General features: G+C 42.6%; 1 protein-coding gene across 5 annotated transcripts in view; it reads right to left on the bottom strand.

Annotated features, from left to right (window-relative positions):
• CNTLN (centlein) overlaps positions 1–18,583 on the bottom strand; it is a 217,891-nt gene that overhangs the window by 146,876 nt on the left and 52,432 nt on the right. For all 5 annotated transcript variants that reach the window (XM_075410639.1, XM_075410640.1, XM_075410643.1 and 2 more), the window contains exon 7: positions 15,113–15,246. In XM_075410639.1, coding sequence (XP_075266754.1) covers positions 15,113–15,246 — 134 coding nt within the window. The remainder of the gene's footprint in view (positions 1–15,112; positions 15,247–18,583) is intronic.

Genomic DNA, 18,583 nt, shown 5'->3' with positions numbered 1-18,583 from the left:
TAGTGCAACAACCATAAGTAAGTAAACTTTGGTGTGTATTATATAACAAAACAATAAAAGGTCTATAAACACAATAATAGGAATTGTGTTGTAATGTAACGATAGGATGGATCTAGTATAATCAGTCTGCTTGAGAATTTTACGGTACTGCTGATACATCTTATAAATTCAGGCAGAAATAAAGATCAGTAACTCTTACTTATAAACAATGATTAAAAACTTGGAATACTTTCTGTAACAAATGCTAAAAGTTCAAATTACTCCATTAATCCCTTTTTATCTCTTTTCTGCTTAATTCCCTGTTTAATTCACAAGCGCATTTCACACTAGTATTACATACAGATACTGAAATACAAGTTTAACACTCCAACTAATTTTCTTCCTTACTTCCTCAAAGAATTTTCTTGCTGACCTCCAACAGATACGTGACTTCTCTGGGCCTAGAATTATCATTAACAACAAGAGTTATCATTACATTTTTATAATACTGCTGGAGATGTCCCGTCAAAGATTAGAGTACAAAATTCTGTTGTGTTTTCCTGAGAAACTGCAGAGTGACAAAGAAGCCATCTAAGGGAACTTTCCAGAAAACATTTCTTAACACCTGTGCCACTACTTAATATGTTGATTATTCACTAAAGGTACATCTGAATAATTATCTAAAAACTTAAATTACATGTTCCACAATAACACAGTCAGACACAAACTTTACTTTGTTAAAAAAGCACTATTTAAAAAAGTCTGTTAACAGACCAATACAGGAGGACACTAAGGACGTGCTTACTTCACAGTATTTAAGTCCTACATCCTCAATAGGATGCAAAGTAGCCCCTCAAAATTAACAATGGTAGAGGTGCATTAAGGACTCTGTGTAACAAAACCAAAGTACAACTGCAATATGCACATCATGTGTACTAACTTTCTGCTGTTCACAACCACACCAGCAGAAATAAGGACAGAGCGATGTATCAGCACTTTCCGACACCCTGTACAACAGGCTACCAAACAAGCACTTGTCTAATCTGCCCAACCGTATATACCAGAAAAAGGCACTTCTTTGCACTGCAGCTAAAATACAGATTACATTCATCTTGCACTGGTTCTCCAATCTGATCTTCATTTCGTTGTGGAAGGGGAAAACATAGGGTAACACTGAATCTTCACCTACTGTTGGAAATGTTGATAGTAACTTTTGCCAAGACTACTCTGCAATATCACTGTTCTTTAATTTGTATGTAAACATGAATATAGTTATCTGTGTCTGTCATCTGAGGATGTACAGTATTATGTGTTCTCTAACGGTCTGCCCACAAAGTCTATCAAGGTCAATGGGAATGTTTTTTGTTGACTTTATCGGGCTTTGAGTCATACCTTAAAGCAGAAGGGACAAGGGGCAGGGGAAGCTAAACCTTGGAGCCACCCAAGAATGGCAGCACTGTCAGAACACGTTAACATGTTTGCTCATGTTAAATTCAACAACTTTTAAATATAAGGAATCTCAGTCGTAGTTCCATCACGCCATATTTTAAAAATCAAACTTTCTTTCTTCATACACATACCTACCCTAACTTGCTTTATTTTTCTTTTTTTGAGTAAAGAGTTACACAAACCAAAATAGTTACAACCTGAGAAATTCTTGACACACAGAAATACACAACCACTGTATTTAAGTCTCAGCTGTATGCTACAGCTGCTTTTATCCTCTTTAATGAGTGAGGTACTATTTTTACATTGTACGTCCATAAGGGGAATTTTATTTCATTTCCACGTAGGAAGGAGGAAATCATGCTCAATCTTAACAGCAATTATTCAGCATCAATGGTGCAATACAAATAAATTCACAGAATGAAGCACCTTTGATAACAAGACTGACCAACTTGGTGAGGGAAGCTTTAAACTAGCAATGGTGGGGGACAGAGATGTTGACCAAGTAACAAGTGAGGGAGCTGTGGCCTGGGCTGGCAACCAAAGGACACAGGTCAGTGTGGACAGGAAAGACCTTGTGGTGAACAATATAAGGCTCAGGGAGGACCACCTCAAGTGTATGGACATAAATAAGGGAGTGCTGACAGGACATCAGTATGGGAGAGGCTCTTAAGAGTCTTCCTACAAAATAAGGAAAACCGGATGCCCATCTGAAGTTGCTGTTCAAATGCACCCAGTACATCCCCACAGAGGATGACAAGAGAAATGAGACATCTGTCTGCAGTTGCAGGGCTCACTGGGATCAGGGAAACAAGGTGGGATAACTCACGTGACTGGAGTGATACCACATATGCATACAGGCTCTTTCAGAAGGACAGGCTGAGAATGCAAGAGGTTGCCCGTTATGTGAAAGAGTAGTGAAAATGCATGGAGCTCTGCCTTGGCATGGACAATGAGCCAGCTGAAAGCATGTGGGTCAGGTGTTGGCAGACCAGTGCAGATGACATGGTGGCTCCCTGCTGATTGTCTCTGATCAGGAAGAAGAATGAAGTCCTCTTCAAAAAAACGGCAGAAGATTCATATTTGTAAGCCCTTGTCTTCATGGGAGACTTGAATCACTCCAGTGTATGCTGGATGGACAACACAGCAGGGCACAAGCAAACCAGGAGGTTTCTGGAGTGCTTTGATGGTAACTTCTCGCCACAGGAGATGAACAGGTTGATGAGCAGAGACACACTGCTAGACCTCATACTTACAAACAAGGAAGAACTCATGAGGGACATAAAGGTCAGGGGAAGCCTCATCTGCAGCACCCTTAAGATGACTGTAATTCAGGAACCTGAGAGAAGGGAGAAAGGCAACAGCAAGATCACAACCCTGAATTTCAGGAGAGCAGACTTGAGCATCTTCAGGGACCTACCTGGAAGAATCCAGTACAATATCGGCCTGGAGAGAAGAAGAGGATCATCTCCTCCAAGATCAACAATGGTCCATTCCAATGAGCAAGAAGTCAAGCAAAGGTAGCAGGAGGCTTGCATGGATGAACGAGGACCTTCCCTGGCTAAACTCAAATGTGAAAGGAAGGATACAAGATGTAGAAGCAGGGACAGGAGACCAGGAGGAATTTAGAGACGTTGTCTCAGCATGCAGGTACAGGGTTAGCAAAGTCAAAAACCTATGTGGAGTTGAGTATGGTGAGGGCCATGAAGGGCAACAAGAGGCTTCTGTAAGTATATCAGCAGCACAACGAAGTCGAAGGGCAAAGTGGGCTCACTGGTGAAAACAGCAGGGGCTCTGGTAGAAAAGGACATAAAAAAGGCCAAAGCATTCAATGATTTCTTCAGCTCTATATTTAAAGGTAACACTTGCCTCCAGCAATCCCAAGTCCCTGTGACTCAGTCCCAGTGGCAGAAGATCAGATCAGGGCACATTTAAACAAACTGGACATACACATGTCCATGGGACTTGATGTGAGGCACCTATGAGTGCTGAGAGAGGCTCAATTATCTTTGAAAGGTCATGGCTATCAGGCGAGGTTTCTGAGGACTGGAAGAAAGCACGTCACTCCTATGTTCAAGAGCAGGATTTGGGAAACTAGAGCAGTCAGCCTCATCTCAATCCTTGGTAAGTCATGGACCATATAAAGGACAACAAGATCATTGGGGGTAGTCATCATGAATTTACAAAGGGGAAATGATGCTTACCTGACCCGACAGCCTTCTCTGATGAAATGACTAGCTCAGAGGATGAGGGAAGAGCAGTGGATGTTGTTTATCTCGACTGTAGTATGGCTTTGGAAATTGTCTCCCATAAAATACTCATAGATGGACTGATGAGGCATAGGCTAGATAGTGGACAGTAAGGTAGACTTGAATCTGGCTGAACTACTGGGCTTAAACAGTTGTGATCAGCAGCACAAAGTCCAGCTGAAGACCAGGCACTAGTGGAGTATCCTAGGGGGTAACATTGGGGCCAATACTTTTTAACGTCTTCATTAATGACCTGGACAATGGGACAGGGTGTTCCACAGCAAGTTTGCTGATGACACAAAACCGGGGGCAGTGGTTGTTTCACCAGATGTTTGTGTGACCATTCAGAGCTGGAAAGCAGCTTGCCTGAAAATGCCCTGGGGATCCTGGTGGACACCAGGGTTGACTATTGGCCAGTAACGTGCCCTTGTGGCAAAGGCCAGTGATATCCTGGGCTGCACCCAGAAAAGCGTTGCTAACAGGGGCATGGAGGTGATTCCTCCCCTCTTTTCAGAAGTGGTAAGACACATATTGGTGCTGTGTCCAGTTCTAGTCTCCCAGAACAAGAGAGACAGGAACATACTGCAGTAAGTCCAGTGAATGACCACAAAGAATGCAAGGATTGGAGCATCTGCCATACATAGAGACACTGGGAAAGTTGGGACTGTTCGGCCTGGAGAAGAGAAAGCTCAGGGGTATGTTATCAACATCTATAAATACTTGATGTTAGTCTATAAAGAAGATGCAGACAGACTCTTCTCAGCAGTGCCCAATCACAGGAAAAGAGGCAATGGGCACAAATAAAAAACACACGAAATTACAGTGAAACATAAGAAAAATGTTTTTATTCTGTAAGAGTGTTCAAACACTGGAACAGACCACCGAGAGAGGCTGCTGAGTCTCCATTTTTGGACATACTCTAACTCTACTGGACACCATCCTGAGCAGCCTGCTGTCACTGACATGCCTCGAGCAGAGGGCTGCTGGACCTTGCATTAACAAACAAGGAGGGACTGGTTGAGGATGTGAAGGCTGGAAGTAGACTAGGCTACAGTGACCATGAAATGGTCCAGTTCAGGATCCTGAGTAGAGGAAGCAGGGTGACAAGTAGGCTCAAAACCTTGGACCTCAGGAGGGCTAATGTTGGCCTCTTCAAGGAGCTACTGGGAGGAATCCTGTGGGCCAGGGCTCTCGAAGGAAGGGGGGTCCAAGAGTGCTGGTCGCTGTTTAAACATCACTTCCTCCATGCTCAGGAGCGGTGCATCCCCTGAGAAAGAAATCTAGCAAAGGAGGCAGGAGACCTGCATGGTTAAACAAGGAGCTTCTAGCGGAGATCAGGCAGAAGAGAAAGGTCCATGGAATGTGGAAAGAGGGGCAGGCCACTTGGGAAGAGTACAGGAATGTGGTCAGAGCATGCAGGGATGCGACGAGGAAGGCCAAGGCCCACCTGGAATTGAAGCTGGCAAGGGATCTCAAAAACAACAAGGCCTTCTTCAACTACATCAGCAGCAAACGGAAGGCTAGGGACAATGTGGGGTCGCTGCTGAATGAGGCGGGTGTCCTGGTGATGGAGGATGCAGAGAAGGCAGAGCTACTGAATGCCTTCTTTGCTTCAGCCTTCAGTGCCAAGGCAGGCCCTCAGGAATCCCAGGCCCCGGAGGTAAGAGAAGAAGCCTACAGAGAGGATGACTTTCCCTTGGTCGAGGAGGACTGTGTGAGGGATCGCTTAAGCGATCTGGACATCCACAAATCCATGGGCCCCGATGGAATGCACGGGACCTGGTGGATGTCATTGCTGAGCCACTCTCCATCATCTTTGAGAGGTCCTGGAGGACAGGAGAGGTGCCCGAGGACTGGAGAAAGGCCAATGTCACTCCAATCTTCAAAAAGGGCAAGAAGGAGGACCCAGGGAACTACAGGCCGGTCAGCCTCATCTCCATCCCGGGAAAGGTGATGGAGCAGCTCATCCTGGAGGCCATCATCAAGCAAGTGGAAGAAAAGAAGGTTATCAGGAGTAGTCAGCATGGATTCACCAAGGGGAAATCATGCCTGACCAATCTGATAGCTTTCTACGATGACATGACTGGCTGGGTACATGAAGGGAGAGCCATGGATGTTGTCTACCTAGACTTCAGCAAGGCTTTCGACATGGTCTCCCATAATATCCTCCTAGGGAAGCTCAGGAAGTGTGGGCTGGATGAGTGGTCGGTGAGGTGGATTGAGAACTGGCTGAATGGCCGAACTCAGAGGGTTGTCATCAGCGGCGCTGAGTCTAGTTGGAAGCCGGTAACTAGTGGTGTCCCTAAGGGGTCAGTACTGGGCCCAGTCTTGTTTAACTTCTTCATCAACGACCTGGATGAAGAGTTAGAATGTACCCTCAGCAAGTTTGCTGATGACACCAAACTGGGAGGAGTGGTAGATACACCGGAAGGCTGTGCTGCCATTCAGCGTGACCTGGACAAGCTGGAAAGTTGGGCAGAGAGGAACTTGATGAGGTTCAACAAGGGCAAGTGTGGAGTCCTGCACCTGGGGAGGAACAACCTCATGCACCAGTACAGGCTTGGGGAGGACCTGCTGGAGAGCAGCTCTGTGGAGAAGGACCTGGGTGTGCTGGTGGACGACAGGTTGACCACGAGCCAGCAGTGTGCCCTAGCTGCCAAGAAAGCTAATGGGATCCTGGGATGCATTAGGAGGAGCGTGGCCAGCAGGACGAGGGAGGTTCTCCTTCCCCTCTACTCTGCCCTAGTGAGGCCCCATCTGGAGTACTGTGTGCAGTTCTGGGCTTCCCTGTTCAAGAAAGATGAGGAGCTACTGGAGAGAGTCCAGCAGAGGGCTACGAGGATGATGAGGGGACCGGAGCATCTGTCCTATGAGGAGAGGCTGAGGGAGCTGGGCTTGTTCAGCCTGAAGAAGAGAAGGCTGAGAGGGGACCTAATATATACTTACAAATATCTGAAGGGTGAGTGTCAGCAGGATGGGGCCGGACTCTTTTCAGTGGTGCCCAGCGACAGGACAAGGGCCAATGGGCACAAAGTGAAGCATAGGAATTTCCTATGAACATGAGGAAGAACTTCTTCCCTCTGAGGGTGACGGAGCACTGGAACACACTGCCCAGGGAGGCTGTGGAGTCTCCTTCTCTGGAGATATTCAAGACCCGCCTGGACAAGATCCTGTGCAGCCTACTGTAGGTGACCCTGCTTCGGCAGGGGGGTTGGACTAGATGACCCACAGAGGTCCCTTCCAACCCCTACCATTCTGTGATTCTGTGATCTGCTGGAGCAGCGGGACTACACAATCTCCAGAGGTATCTGCCAGCCTCAGCCACTCAGTGATTCTGTGTGATTCTGTTACTAACTTGCTTGCAGCGTGCTCAAAGAGAGTACACAAAATCAACCCCGTGACAATCAGGAAAAGTTACAAGATAAAAGTGAATTTCTAATCAAAATATCTATTAATATGCGTACACAAATCGGCAAACTACTAAGCACTCTACAAGAGAGAGACACCTGCCTGTCACTGCAGCTGGATAAGGATGTCAAGTCCTAAGTAAAATGATACTCTCAGGTGAGCATGTAACAGAAGAAATTATCAAAAATTGCAAATTGGATGTAACAAATGTAGTAAATGGCATTTAAAATATATGTGCCTATATACACACCCACATATATGTATGTATCTGTACATACACACACAGATATGTATATATATGTCTCATGTAAAATATATAAATTATATGCAGATGTGTACGTATACACACACAACTAGGATATATGTATACAAATATAAGCACATACTGATAAAATGTTTCAATATACTATACACTTTAAACATACACAAATTTAAGAAAAAGTCACCATCATCAGCGCTAATCGAAACAATATTCTTTCAACTAAGCACCGAAATTGAAACATCTAGTAGGTCTCTTTTTTCCCCCCCATCACCTCCACCCTCCTCATAATTAAACACACCATGATACATTGAGAGTATTTAACTCCATTTAACATTGAAGTCACCAGATATTACTGAAAAAAAAACCCCTCTGTCTGTAATCTAACACCTCAAGACCAACAGAAGGAGAAAACAAGAAATTTACAGAAAGTGAGCTGCACTACATCACAGGGAAGAGCCTTCTATGAACAATAGTCAGGATTGTCTCAAGTCATAATAGAAGAGCATAACTAAATTATTTCAGCCACTAACAAAAGATTACAATAAACTTAGTAGATTTTGCTTTAATATTGCAAGGTTGACACTATGTGAAGACACTACAAACTGTACTGCAGCAAGACTCAAAGATTTGACACTTTGTCCTGCCAGTAACAATATTTAACATTCACATGATTTTTTTAGGGTAGAGATAGCTCTGGTGTTCACATCTAAAAAGAGCGTGAACAAAAGATTCATCCTATCTTTAGCAGACAATATTAAATAAAACTTTTATGTCCTGCACATACCAACAGCTTAAGAGTAAACTGTGGCTTCCCAGAGATATAAATGAAATGAGTAGCTACTGTCACTCCACAAGCTATATAACTGTGCTGCAAATAGAGCACACCCACCACTTCAGGTGATGTAGTTGGCTTTGTTTCACCACCACACTCTTGGAGAATACACCAGGATTCTGAGCACCTCAGTTACCCCCATTACCAAGGGAATGTAAGATGGTTCAAGGTAATTCAGGAAATCTCTGGATTCCATTATCTGTAGTTTAGAAATACAACACAGTGACAGGCACTATGAATTATGGCTTCTCAGGGGAATAGCATAGATACTATAAAATGGTTTACAGCACACAAGAAAGAATAACCTGAAAATCCCAGAGCAGCAAAATAAGGGCTGAGTGGAAATCAGACTCATAATTTACAGCATGGAGGTAAACAGCAACAGCAGCTGGGGCAGGATGCAGAAAAAGTTACACTGTTACAAAAGAAGTGGTTATAAAATGATTAGAGATAGATCTGGACTAGAAACTAATCAAAGGCATAAAGTCCTGGCACACACTTCCAGCAAGAACATAGGGGCAAGAAATTCTAATTAATTTTAGAACAGAGTTTATTACATTTGCAGACAGTTTAACATTTCCTGTATACCTGTGACAGAAAGGCTCAAATCTCAGTTAGTCAACCTCTCCAATCTGATGTTCAGAGTTCCACCAGAGCTCTATGCAGTGAGACACAGACCACTGAGTGCTCAGCAGTAAACACAAACTTCCAAATCACGGTATCTAGCATAATTTTAAAACAAAATTTGCAGAGATGTGTTGGAGTTAATCTTCAGAAAAACAGTGAGATTTAATGTTCTTCAAAAACATGAAAATGGAAAGGCTATCAAGGACTCTAAATGGAAACAGAAAATCTGTACAGAATGCAAACACGAAAAACTAAGACGGAAATTCATTTCACAGCTACTTCAGGCGTTTGAAATCAAACCCAGTGAGATCAAGAGTGCTCTGTGAAAATAAAGCCGCCAAAGAAAGCTAGTAGCTTCTTGAAGGCATCTGCTGTGCAGCACGGATCCTGCAAATATCCTGAATCCTGAAAGGTCTGTTCACTAGTCTTAGAAAACTTATCTTCCACAGCCCAGAATTATGTGACAGACTTTTACTCACTGGACGCAATTTTCAAGAACGCCTGCTATTCTGTAGAACCAGAGTTAGACTGGAGTACTTCTTCAAAATTTTGGTCCCTGCTAATTTGCTGAAAAGGACTGCCATTTAAAGAAAATAGTTCTCGTAGTATCTATAGTTACTGTAAACTGAAAATAACCTCTAGCTAACAAACTGACAGACATGCAACGCAGAGCAAGAAGTTATGATTACACAAGAAACAGAGCACCAGACCAGTTTGCACATAGACCCTTAGAGACGTTCTTTTCCAATCGATTTTAGCATCTACTGTAAAAATTTCAGACAGCATTACCAAAGTGTCGGCTGAAAGAGTATTTTTCCGTATCTGCCTACATTGCACATGAAATAAGACACTAAATGAAGGAAGCAAATTTCCTTCCTTTCTTCCTCCACAGCTTGTTTCCAATAATTATAGTTGTGCCCCTGGTCAGTTTTCAAAAAAGGGGAGGGTGGGAAAGGCAGACAGGCAGCAGACAAGGAAGAGAGACAGAGCAGTGGGGAGAACAAAGAGATTTGCAAATCAGATTTTCTTTTTCAGCTCCCAAAGTCTGCAACTGATAATGGGAAACCGGAGATATTAAGGGAGATAGGGTATTTTCCACACTATTTGTCAAAGGATTTTCCGCCAGCATTAAATGAAAACTGAGCATTCAATGTGGTACTTTCATAAGACTAACTTTTAAACAACGCTAACTGAAAGAAAAAAATTACCATTTAAAAAAAAAAACGAACAATCAAATGCTTCAATTAAGTCAACATAGTCCTGGAGAAACTAGCTGCCCATGGTCTGGATGGGTGTACTCTCTGCTGGATAAAGAGCTGGCTGGATGGCCGAGCGCAGAGAGTGGTGGTGAATGGAGTTAAATCCAGCTGGCGGCCAGTCATGAGTGGTGTTCCCCAGGGCTCAGTGTTGGGTCTGGTCTTGTTTAACATCTTTATCAATGATCTGGATGAGGGGATTGAGTGCTCCCTCAGTAAGTTTGCAGATGACACCAAGCTGGGCAGGAGTGTCAATCTGCTGGAGGGTAGGAAGGCTCTGAAGAGGGATGTGGACAGACTGGATTGACGGGCCGAGGCCAACTGTATGAGGTTCAACAAGGCCAAATGCTGGGTCCTGCACTTTGGTCACAACAACCCCATGCAATGCTACAGGCTTGGGGAGGAGTGGCTGGAAAGCTGCTTGGCAGAAAAGGATCTTGGGGTGCTGGTCGACAGCCGGCTGAACATGAGCCAGCAGTGTACCCAGGTGGCCAAGAAGGCCAACAGCATCCTGGCCGCACCTCGAGTACTGTGTTCAGTTTTGGGCCCCTCACTACAAGAAGGACACTGAGGTGCTGGAGTGTGTCCAGAGAAGGACAATGAGGCTGGTGAGGGGTCTAGACAATAAGTCTGATGAGGAGCAGCTGAGGGAGCTGGCGCTGTTTAGTTTGGAGAAGAGGAGGCTGAGGGGTGACCTTACTGCTCTCTACAGCTACCTGAAAGGAGGTTGTAGTGAGGCAGGTGTTGGTCTCTTCTCCCGAGTAACTAGCGATAGAACGAGAGGCAATGCCCTCAAGTTGCGTCAGGGGAGGTTTAGATTAGGTATTACGAAAAATTTCTTTACTGAAAGAGCGGTCAGACACTGGAACAGGCTGCCCAGGGAGGTGGTTGAGTCACCATCCCTGGACATGTTTAAAAAACATGCAGACGTAGCACTGCAGGACATGGTTTAGGAGACATGGTGGTGTTGGGGTGACAGCTGGACTTGATGATCTTAGAGGTCTTTTCCAACCTATGATTCTATGAAGATCGTGGCCTAGGAAGATGAGAATATGTAAAGATTTTATTTTCCCCTCAGATTTTTTCCTGTAATTCTAGAGTTGTCGCTTTCTTTAACTTAAGTAAGAGTTCGGCTTTTCTCTAGATAGACTGTCACGGGAGGAATCCCGTGGGCCAGGGTTCTCAAAGGCAGGGGGGTCCATGAGTGCTGGTCGCTTTTTAAACAACACTTCTTCCATGCACAGGAGCAATGCATCCCCCTGAGAAAGAAATTTAGCAAAGGAGGCAGGAGACCTGCATGGTTAAACAAGGAGCTTCTAGCGGAGATCAGGCAGAAGAGAAAGGTCCATGGAATGTGGAAAGAGGGACAGGCCACTTGGGAAGAGTACAGCAACGTAGTGAGAGCATGCAGGGATGCGACGAGGAAGGCCAAGGCTCACCTGGAATTGAAGCTGGCAAGGGATGTCAAAAACAACAAGAAGGGCTTCTTCAACTACATCAGCAGCAAAAGGAAGGCTAGGGACAACGTGGGGCCGCTGCTGAATGAGGCGGGTGTCCTGGTGACGGAGGATGCGGACAAGGCAGAGCTAATGAATGCCTTCTTTGCTTCAGTCTTCAGTGCTAAGACTGGCCCTCAGGAATCCCAGGCCCCGGAGGTAAGAGAAGAAGCCTACAGAGAGGACGACTTTCCCTTGGTCGAGGAGGACTGTGTGAGGGATCGCTTAAGCGATCTGGATGTCCACAAATCCATGGGCCCCGATGGAATGCACCCACGAGTGCTGAGGGAGCTGGCGGATGTCATTGCTGAGCCACTCTCCATCATCTTTGAGAGGTCCTGGAGGACTGGAGAGGTGCCCGAGGACTGGAGAAAGGCCAATGTCACTCCAATCTTCAAAAAGGGCAAGAAGGAGGACCCAGGGAACTACAGGCCGGTCAGCCTCACCTCCATCCCGGGAAAGGTGATGGAGCAGCTTATCCTGGAGGCCATCATCAAGCAAGTGGAAGAAAAGAAGGTTATCAGGAGTAGTCAGCATGGATTCACCAAGGGGAAATCATGCCTGACCAATCTGATAGCTTTCTACGATGACATGACTGGCTGGGTAGACGAAGGGAGAGCTGTGGATGTTATCTACCTTGACTTCAGCAAGGCTTTCGACACAGTCTCCCATGATATCCTCCTGGGGAAGCTGAGGAAGTGTGGGCTGGATGAGTGGTCGGTGAAGTGGATAGAGAACTGGCTGAATGGCCGAACTCAGAGGGTTGTCATCAGCGGCGCTGAGTCTAGTTGGAGGCTGGTGACAAGTGGTGTCCCTCAGGGGTCAGTACTGGGCCCAGTCTTGTTTAACTTCTTCATCAACGACCTGGATGAAGAGTTAGAATGTACCCTCAGCAAGTTTGCTGACGACACCAAACTGGGAGGTGTGGTAGATACACCAGAAGGCTGTGCTGCCATTCAGCGTGACCTGGATAGGCTGGAGAGCTGGGCAGAGAGGAACCTGATGAGGTTCAACAAGGGCAAGTGCAGGGTCCTGCACCTGGGGAGGAACAACCTCATGCACCAGTACAGGCTTGGGGTGGACCTGCTGGAGAGCAGCTCTGCGGAGAGGGACCTGGGTGTCCTGGTGGACGACAGGTTAACTATGAGCCAGCAGTGTGCCCTGGCTGCCAAGAAGGCCAATGGGATCCTGGGGTGCATCAAGAAAAGTGTGGCCAGCAGGACAAGGGAGGTTCTCCTTCCCCTCTACACTACCCTGGTGAGGCCTCATCTGGAGTACTGTGTCCAGTTCTGGGCTCCCCAGTTCAAGAAGGATGAAGAGCTACTGGAGAGAGTCCAGCGGAGGGTTACAAGGATGGTGAGGGGACTGGAGCATCTCAACTACAAGGAGAGGTTGAGGGAACTGGGCTTGTTCAGCCTGAAGAATAGAAGGCTGCGAGGGGACCTTATAAATGCCTACAAATATCTGAAGGGTGGGTGTCAGGAGGATGGGGCCAAGCTCTTTTCAGTGGTGCCCAGTGACAGGACAAGGGGTAATGGGCACAAACTGAGGCACAGGAAGTTCCGTCTGAACATGAGGAGGAACTTCTTCTCTCTGAGGGTGACAGAGCACTGGAACAGGCTGCCCAGGGAGGTTGTGGAGTCTCCTTCTCTGGAGATATTCAAGACCCGCCTGGACAAGGTCCTGTGCAGCCTGCTGTAGGTGACCCTGCTTCGGCGGGGGGGTTGGACTAGATGACCCACAGAGGTCCCTTCCAACCCCTACTATTCTGTGATTCTGTGATTCTGTGATTATTTTGAGCTTTTTTTTTAACAACCCATAGAAAAATAGCTTTATCCATGTATTGACACCTTCAGAAGATAAGGAGAAACTTTGGTATTCTGTACTACAGAAAATACAGAATATTTGAAATTCTTAGTCTGTATTGCAAACTACTGAAACTGCTGCCTGAAACTGTGAATTTTATATAAGCCATTTAGCATAAGCCTTCTTTTTTTGTAACAGAAATGTCAAAGAGCAAGTAGCTAAAGACAGTTCATTAAGAAAGATGAAAAGAGATCGAATTACAATGATACTGATCAAATACACACATACATATAACCTGTCAAGTATAACTCACATACTAGTGATACGGAAAAATACTATCACTCATTGCAATACCAGTTAAGTATCTGGAGTACACAGAAAAACATGTATGACCAGTTTCCCAAACTCTTTTCCACAAATTTAGGAGGTTGATTGTATGGAAAAACACACAGAAAACCACCTCAAACACTTCAAAGTGTGTTGTCCATCTTTTCATTAACTCAAGTTCAGACTTTATGTTCAAAAAAGTACTTATCTTAACCACATATTTAAACAAAATGTCTGTGACAAATTCTAAGAGGTTGATTTGCAGTGAATAGCAAGGAATAGATTTTGAGAAATCTTAAGTTCCTGATTTGGCCAGGTCAGTCTGCAATACTCTAAACTGCAACTAACCAGCAGTAACTTTGCAAACCTTGACTACCTGACTTTAAAAATATCTTCTTTGCTGTCCCTAGTCCTGTCACACAGATATATATATTTCTGAGCATAATTTCAGAAGATAATAAAGTCTATTAGTCCATTGATGAATTTCACAAATTCCAGTGATTCCCTCTTTCAATACAATTTCCCAACAAGTTGCCAACTTAGATCAGAGTCATCAAAGATCACATTTCTATTTTTTTTCCCAAAAAGACTTAGATACTGACTCCCTACAGTAAAATTATTTCTGCTTGGAAAGCAAAGAGGAGTGTCCATACCAATGACTTCTGAATCCCAACTGCAGCTCTTCAGGCATAACTACATTTTAAGGGAATACTTCTTGTCTAACACAAGAGTGATAAACATTGTGCATGCCTCTGAAACTAAGAAGCGAAAAATCGAGAATTTCCTGACAATCCACTTAAAGTTACCAATTGTATTCTGCCATTACCTTCATTTTGAAGAATGCAGTAAATTCACATAATTCATTCCATCCTTCATTACTTTTCCACAACTCAAATAATGAAGCACTAATCTTACCGATCCAGTGTAAAGAAATGGTATGCAAGACCTAAGATAGAGCTTAAATTACTGCACTTTAAACCTTTAGCACTGGCCCATGTATACTTGTGCTGACTTGTCAGATTTGACTAACTAAAAAGTTTAAGTTAGGCTTAAAGCTTCTCCAAGTTTAGGGCATTTACTGTCTCCATAAATGCTTATGTCACTAATTACATTGGTATTTTGTTACCTGCAGTGGAGATTGGGAGCTCTGTGACCCAATGCTAATTACAGAAGTGTAATTTTTAAAGTCCATCCCTACTCAAAAACTGATAATAACATACTAAGAGTCAAAACATATCACAGAGAGCCTACATAAACTGTCCTCTACTGGCCGACCTCCAAAACTTTACATCTTGCAGAACAGAATGGTACAAAAATAAACTGTTGCACAACAATACCTCTAAAGCGAGATACTGCTTTGAAAGTGGTACTAGTCTCTTTGAGAAGATGCAGATTTGAAAGTAATGAAATCATGAAATACTTACTTAGCTCTGATGACATCACAATCCTTTTGGGAGAGTTCTTCCTGTTTCATAGCTACCTGAGATGACAAGTTACTGCATATATTGCGCAACTCTTTCATTTGTTCTCTTGCCTCTGCTAAATCAGTTTCCAAATTCTGCAAAGAAAGCATTTGAAATGTATTAGCGATAATGTACAAGAAAGAGTTAAAATCTACTACATCTATGTATGTAAACATGGATTTGCACAGACATGAGTATTTATTGTGGTCTGAGCAAACATACATAGGTATATGTGCACAAGTGCATGTATGGAAAAAGGTGTATTTCAAATTTTAAGTGGCCACCTATTCTTTACTATAGGAAGTTTTCCTTAATTCGTTTGTTGCATGTGGATGGAGAATCCTGAATCAGATCTCTGCCAAGTAATAGTACACTATTTAACTACTGAACTGACTAAACTGATTAAGTCTTGTTTTCTGTGTAGAAATCAAACAGAAAAAACCTACTCCAAAAAAAAAAAAAACCAGCTATACATTCATTGTTTTAGCTTCTCCAAAAAGTGCACAATATTGCACACATGAACTAAGAATCATGGCTACAGAATCGTTTTTGAGCCTACTTGTTAAATCTGCTCTGATTTTGCATTTCTGTTTCAGTGCAAGGAATAGTTTCTTTGCGAAAATAAATAGCATAAATGAAAACTTCTGAAAAGTAAACAGGCAACAGTTTGCCTTTTACAGTAAGCCTTACCATAAAAGTTAAGTCAGCAGTGTGAAGGTGTACCTGGGAAATCTAGCGGCAAGGCAGCTTACTCCAGCGAGACATCGATCTCTACATAGTGACCTTACTAGAGTTCCCGGGAGGTTTAGCAGCTTAGAATAGTACTTCAGTCTTTAAGCAGTTTCGTATGACTATTCTCCCAGAGTGTTTTGAGGCAAGAACAGAAACAGAAATATTACAGCAATATCTAGAGCAGAGTTTCAGAAGGTGGCAACATCCTTAGACCTGGTTTGGTATTACGCTGCTTACAGACACAATCACTATTTTCATCAAGGCAAATATTCCAGGATTCATCAATAATTTAATACCTCCTAGTAGAATAGCATCCCTAATCCACTGCCAACAGTATATTGGTTTATCTTCCATTTACATACAGACTTCAAGAAATAAGGAAATGCACATACTTCCCTTTCAGCAAGGATGCCTCAAATATTGAGGGTATCAAAACATTTTTAGAACTGAAAAGTGAATAATTTGTCTCTCTAAAATAGCATGAAAATGTCTCATTATATTTGGATGTATCAGAAGTGTACTGCAGTCAAATTCTTTTAATTTGGACAGTAATTATCACGTCCCGTTAATATCAGTAACATTAATGTGAGGAAATAGGAAAATTCATGAGTGAATGAGGTAGGAAATTCATGATAAATCTCAAGCTATATACCTGTTGTACACAATTAATGAGTCGTCATTCAATCTCAAAGGCTCAGTAGCAAAAAACATTTTTCCTTAGATAACAGAAGATTTCAGAGTAACAAGAGATAGTTCATTCTACCAACACATGAAAACACTGAAGTGTAATAAGGTATTTATAACTTACAGCCAAATAATCTTAGATTTTCTCCTCAGTAGGCTTTTTTTCCACAGCAGCTAAAATTTCTTGTATATGTGAACAAAAATGGTAATAGTTCACATTTTCTGTGAATAAATCCTACCTGCCTATCTTTCACACCACACTACAGAGTTGCAGAGGTTTTTCATGGTAGAGATTAAAAAAAAATCTGATTTTACCAATGCTTAAGTTCCCATCATCCATTGCAGGGTACAATACAAAGAACAGGTAATAGATTATTTTGTCATAAATAGAGTTTTAGAAGTAATACAACTGCAGAATTTAAAAAAAAAAAAAAAAAGGGTCTTTCCGTACTTCACCCCATTTGTGACATACGCATCTTCAGGTTTTGAATTCAGCTAACAAATTAATCAGTTCAACCTTTTGACCTGATTTTGAATCTTTGACTATTTTTGGAAGCATTACTGAAGGGGCAAAACATGAAAATAGTGGCAAGGAGAGACTGGTTACACAAATAGCTTATATACTGAAATATCATATATGGAGGCATTCAGCAGAGCTTTTGTACATAAGTCAGAAATCTAAGACTATGAAATAACCTATAACATTTCACAGTCAATTTCTGAGTGTCTCAAATCTTAAAAATCATGTGGAATTTATTATGTTGCTTTTCAGTTGGTACAATAGCCAACAATGTAGTTTCACTGCATAAACATACAGACTGAAAATTTGCCAAATACAAATTCTCCCAAACCTGATGTTCAGATTAAAGCTTATTTCAAAGGTACACACAGATTGTTTAGAATTCAATCTTTCAAAGCACAGTAAAGGAAAGTAAGGGCTATTTAAAATTTAGTAAGTAAGAAAATAATAATTCAGTTGTATATTATGAGGAAGAAAATACATATTTTAAAGAAAAATATAAGACACGGTAAAAGATATGATACTTCTTTATAACACTACTGACAATTAAGCATGAAAAATAAGTCTAGTTATTATTTCTAGCCATGAAAACTGGTGATCTTAACTAAAACAAAATCAAGATAAATAGTAGAATAGTAACTTAAGGTAAAAAATTGTAAGAATATTTTGATCACTTCAAGCCCAAGACCTATAAGCTCAGAAAAATCAGAGAAAAGGTAAATTTAAAAGAACTTCAAACATAAAAAACATAACACACAGACAAGGCATAAGGCAGCATGGCTATGCACAGGTTATGGATTCACTGTGAAATAACACTAAGGTTTTGTTATTAGTAGCCTCAAACCCTTAGAAAGTCACTTTCAAATACAACAGTTTTGTTTTCATGTATTTTCTTATTATGTATTATGACAGAAGAGAGAGTATTTTTTCAAGGTCCCATTTCAGTAAAACTCTTGTTTTTTCAGTAGAGCTAAAATCCCACGCTCCTCTTGACAGAGACGGCTGTTTCTCGGAGTGTTTCATTCCAAAAGAGAACACCTCTCCATGTTTCTTTAAAAGCTCCTACCTTCATACTTTAGGAACTTTAAAGAGTACTTTGCTAACTAGGTAAAAAAAACAAACAATGCAACAGTACACACTTCCACTATCTTTTAGGTCACGTCCACTTAAAATCTGCCAGTCCGTAATTTTTTTGTGTCTACATACAAAGCCTTTTGTGACTGAGTTTGGAAAAACATACATTTTTCTTATTACTAAACAATAACTTAAGTAACCTCCACCCAAAGAACAACAAAAGTAACTCAGACACGTAATTCGTTCTTAAATATGGAGACATATCCATGCATAAGGTGGTTGATTGACAGCTTTTCCACTTGTGCACTTTTGGGAGATACAGAAAGCTGATACAAAGCCCTGGGAAGCACACAAGAGTAATTTCCAAGAACTACTTCAAGGCAGAAAGCAAAACCCTATGGGTTTTTGTGGGAGAGTTGTGG

This window comes from Opisthocomus hoazin, chromosome Z (genome assembly GCF_030867145.1).
Source record: "Opisthocomus hoazin isolate bOpiHoa1 chromosome Z, bOpiHoa1.hap1, whole genome shotgun sequence".
Lineage (NCBI taxonomy): Eukaryota > Metazoa > Chordata > Aves > Opisthocomiformes > Opisthocomidae > Opisthocomus > Opisthocomus hoazin.
This window is presented reverse-complemented; position numbering and strand designations above follow the sequence as displayed.